The following is a 4,757-nucleotide window of genomic DNA, read 5'->3' as shown; positions in this document are numbered from 1 at the left end:
ATAGAATTCTGCCCCGAATTCTGTCGCGAATTATAGATCGTGTAAAGTGGGCTTTATGCGATACATGAGAATTTTTAATTTATATCTACTTTGGTCGAATTATGAATTTCGTGTATTTGGCACTTTTGGATAATATATAATGGCTCTACTTCATGATTTATACGAGATGCTGCAGTGAGAATTCAGCATCTTATTCATGTTATTAGATATCCATTATTTTAGATGTTGGGATATGTGAAATTTATGTATTTTCACCTATAATAGTCGAATCTTTAAATTAAGGGTTTTGACATTTAATTTAGGTATAAATAACTTGGATCTTATGAATTATATAAGCTTATATACTGAAGATTCAGTTTATTATTCTTTTCCATTGATAAATTTACAATATTGACTTATGCGATACATGATAATTTTGAATTTATACCTACTTTGGTCGAATGATGAATTTCGTGTATTTGGCACTTTTGGATAATATATAATGGCTCTACTTCGTGATTTATACGAGATGCTGCAGTGAGAATTCAGCATCTTATTCATGTTATTAGATATCCATCATTTTAGATGTTGGGATATGTGAAATTTATGTATTTTCACCTATAATGGTCGAATCTTGAAATTAAGAGTATAGACATTAAATTGATGTATAAATAACCAGCATCTTATTAATTATATAAGATTATATACTGTAGGCTCATATTATTATTATTTTCCATTGATAAATTTACAATATTGACTTATGCGATACATGATAAATTTGAATTTATACCCATTTTGGTCGAATTGTGAATTTCGTGTATTTGGCACTTGTGGATAATATATAATGGCTCTACTTCATGATTTATACGAGATGCTGCAGTGAAAATTCAGCATCTTATTCATGTTATTAGATATCCATTATTTTAGATGTTGGGATATGTGAAATTTCTGTATTTTCTCCTATAATAGTCGAATCTTGAAATAAAGTGTTTCGACATTAAATTGATGTATAAATAACTTGGATCTTATTAATTATACAATATTATATACTGAAGATTCAGTTTATTATTCTTTTCCATTGATGAATTTACAATATTGACTTATGCGATACATGATAAATTTGAATTTATACCCATTTTGGTCGAATTGTGAATTTCGTGTATTTGGCATTTGTTGATAGTATATAATGGCTCTACTTCATGATTTATACGAGATGCTGCAGTTAGAATTCATCATCTTATTAATGTTATTAGATATCCATTATTTTCCATGTTGGGATATGTGAAATTTCTGTATTTGAACCTATAATGGTCGAATCTTGAAATAAAGTGTTTAGACATAATATTGTGACATGTTGTACCGGTTGGTTGAATATAAGCATTTAATAGGACTGTATTTGATTGACAAGTATAATTTGAAATTATATTATAATCATAAATCCAGACGAAATGAGATATACATATAAAGATACATTTACAACAACTTTTCTACATATAAAATTCATAGAATGAAATCACATTGAGATATATACATACACAATAGATCTATACATCAGCGCATAATTCAGAATCACAAACAATAGTATATGGTTTCACATTATATAAAAACAAATTATAATATGGCACACATCCTTTTTGAACAAAATAGATAAACTCAAGTGTAAGTCGAACAATACAATTATGAATTAGAGACATTAAAACGCAAATCAAATAATATAATTATACAATAAAAACCTTAAAGCGCGAATACGATTTATTCTTGAAAATGCACTTTCAGTATTTTGAGAGGGCTTAATGCACCTTTTAAATAAGTAATAAATCGATCATAAAAACATAACATACATAAAGTAACGCTGAATATTTGAAATACAATAGTGGATGTGTGACCATTAAACATCATAAAAATAAAACATACAATGAAGACGTGTAGCGCAATTTATAAACCAAATAATAAAGAATGTTCAACTTGAATAAATGTTACAATAAAGAAATGTAGCGCAACCAATAAATCAAATTATAAAGGAATATATTAAGATGAAAAACAATTAAGATAAATAAATCAAGTATCAAAGTCAAGTAAGTTTACATATGAAAATAAGGAACAATTACGCTCCATTAAATAATAAAGAAACTGAAAATATTAAATGCGGAGCTCTTGAACAATGAATATTTAGATTAGAATTTAAAGTATGGGCTGCGGAACTACAATTAATTATTTCTAATATAAAAATAATAAGTGCGGAGACATAAAATAATTAAACATTAAAGTAAATAATAAGTACTCGTGATTTTGAATCACGGAGCACCGAGAGTTACCTGGAATTAACAGTGTTTAGAAACTTGACTGATTCAAGCCTGTATTATGAATGAAGTAATACTCGCACAATGATTCCTTGTTCAATGGATCATCCAATATGATTGTCGCATTAGCATGGTTTTGAACATCTGTCCTGGGAATGGTGCAGCATTTACAAACTTGAGAATGGCAAACTGCCTTGTATAATGGAGGGGTTTGAGAACGGCACAAGCTTCCTTTGCATGGGAGGGCCCTGAGCACGGCACAAGACCGCCTTTGTATAGGAGGGCCCTGAGAACGGCACAAGACCGCCTTTGTATAGGAGGGCCCTGAGAACGGCACAAGACCGCCTTTATACAGGAGGGCCCTGATAACGGCACAAGACCGCCTTGGTTTGGTAGGGCCCTGAGCACGGCACAAGCCGCCTTGGTTTGAGGGGACCCTGAGAACGGCACAAGACCGCCTTAGTTAGGGAGGGTCCCGAGAACGGCACGAGACCGCCTTGGTACTGGAGGGCCCTGAGAACGGCACGAGACCGCCTTGGTATTGGAGGGCCCTGAGAACGGCACGAGACCGCCTTAATGATCTGTTGCAACAGAATAAACGTTTTGATAACGGTACAAAACCATGTTATGTATTGAACAAACGGAAACGTATTGAGAACGGTCAAGGACCTCCTTTGTAGAATTCTACCTTTCGATCTGTTGATGTTCGAACACCACTAGTATAACCTGAGCTCTCTCTCTCTCTCTCTGTCTCTGGTCCTTTCAATGGGAGGAGTCGTTGGATATTATAGGAATGGAATATTCCTTTAGAACTACGTCCGGATCGAAGGACTCGACAAGAAGAAGAAGCAGAAGAAGTGCCGATCGCCCAAACACACCATGACGACGACAGACAAACGACGGAAGTTAGCGCCTCTACTGTTTCGTGTTTGGAAGGGGAACTCTCGCTGTGCCCAGTGACCGGTGCCACGCGCATGACTCGCCGCCCTGGTATTACGCGCGAGTTTTGAATCCTTGACTATTGAACATTACCGCCCGCCTTCGTTAACCGTGATTAACGAAGAATCCGGAACTTCTTGATTTATTGATAGTGGACAGAGTTTGACAATGGGTCTCTTTAAACTAGTAGTTTGAGTTCGTACGGTGACCACTCTGGTATGACCATCTTTGCCAGGATGAGTTTCAATAATTCGACCGAGAGGCCATTTTGATGGAGGGTACCTCTCGTCGATGACAAGTACCATTGCTCCTTTTGCTAGAGAAGGCGTAGCATTACTCCACTTTGAAGTATCATGAAATCTTTGAAGACATTCCTTAGACCAGCGTGACCAAAAGCTTTCCAACAGTTGACGTAATAGTTGCCACCGCGATAAGCGTGAAGGATTCACATTGTCAAGAGAAGGTTCTGGTAGGACCGTGGGTGAATGTCCCAGAAAAAAATGACCCGGAGTCAATGCAGCTAAATCGTCTGGATCATCAGACAGAGGACATAATGGCCTCGAGTTCAGAACTGCCTCTATTTGGGCTAATAAGGTTGTTATTTCTTCATACGTCAGCAGATTAATACCAACGACCCTTTTCAGATGAAATTTTACCGATTTAACGGCAGCTTCCCACTTGCCTCCAAAATGAGGAGCACCAGGCGGGTTGAATCTCCATTGGGTTCCGTCCTTTGTGAGTAAAGAAGCAAGTTGTTCTTGTTCTTTAGACGCGGTAGAAAATAGTTGCTGTAATTCAGTATCCGCTCCAATCAACGTCGTGCCACAGTCGCTAGTTAAGGTAACGCAAATGCCTCGTCGTGCGGTGAATCTTTTATATGCAGCTATAAATGCGTCGGCTGAATAATCGGTAACCAGTTCCAGGTGTACTGCAGAGGTAGAGAAACAAACGAAAACTGCTATGTATGCCTTGTATTGTTTAGCATTCTTTCCTTTCCAAGTTTTTATAGACAGTGGTCCAGCGTAGTCAACTCCGGTATGTACAAATGGGCGTGTGGTTGGAGTTACTCTTGTGGATGGAAGTTGTCCCATCAATTGCTGCGCTCTTTTTTGACGGTATCTCGTACAAATCACACAGCGTGAGATAAAACCTTTCACTGGCAAACGACCTCCTACTATCCAAAAAGAATTTCTGATGTAGGTTAACGTGAGTTGCGTGCCTCCATGGCATGTCTTGGTATGAGCGTCCGCTATGATTAGTTGAGTAAGAGTTGATTGTTTTGGTAGAATCAAAAGATGTTTGCTCTCTGGGGATAATAAAGAATTTTGAAGTCGACCTCCTGTACGAAGTAATCCAGAAACATCGAGAAACGGAGTTAAATTGTGAAGTGAGCTTGACTTTGGGATAGATGTACTTTTAGACAACAGTTTAATTTCTTGGATAAAATTCGCTTGTTGAATTTTCCGAATCCAGAATATTTTAGCTACATCGATTTCTGCTATAGTGAGCGGACCATGAATCTGATTTTTTGACCGTTTG

General features: G+C 36.7%; 1 protein-coding gene across 1 annotated transcript; it reads right to left on the bottom strand.

Annotated features, from left to right (window-relative positions):
• Positions 1-3,307: 3,307 nt before the first annotated feature.
• On the bottom strand, positions 3,308-4,448 carry LOC145938736 (uncharacterized). The gene is made up of 2 exons (XM_083042488.1): positions 4,262-4,448; positions 3,308-4,146 (listed from the first exon to the last, which is right to left on the bottom strand). Exons 1-2 carry the CDS (start codon positions 4,446-4,448, stop codon positions 3,308-3,310), a joined length of 1,026 nt encoding a protein of 341 aa, XP_082898614.1.
• Between the last annotated feature and the right edge of the window lie 309 nt (positions 4,449-4,757).

The sequence above is a fragment of the Prenolepis imparis genome, unplaced genomic scaffold (genome assembly GCF_030444845.1).
Source record: "Prenolepis imparis isolate NDT839.2.m4 unplaced genomic scaffold, iyPreImpa1.0 SCAF_7, whole genome shotgun sequence".
In the NCBI taxonomy this organism is placed as follows: Eukaryota; Metazoa; Arthropoda; class Insecta; order Hymenoptera; family Formicidae; genus Prenolepis; species Prenolepis imparis.
This window is presented reverse-complemented; position numbering and strand designations above follow the sequence as displayed.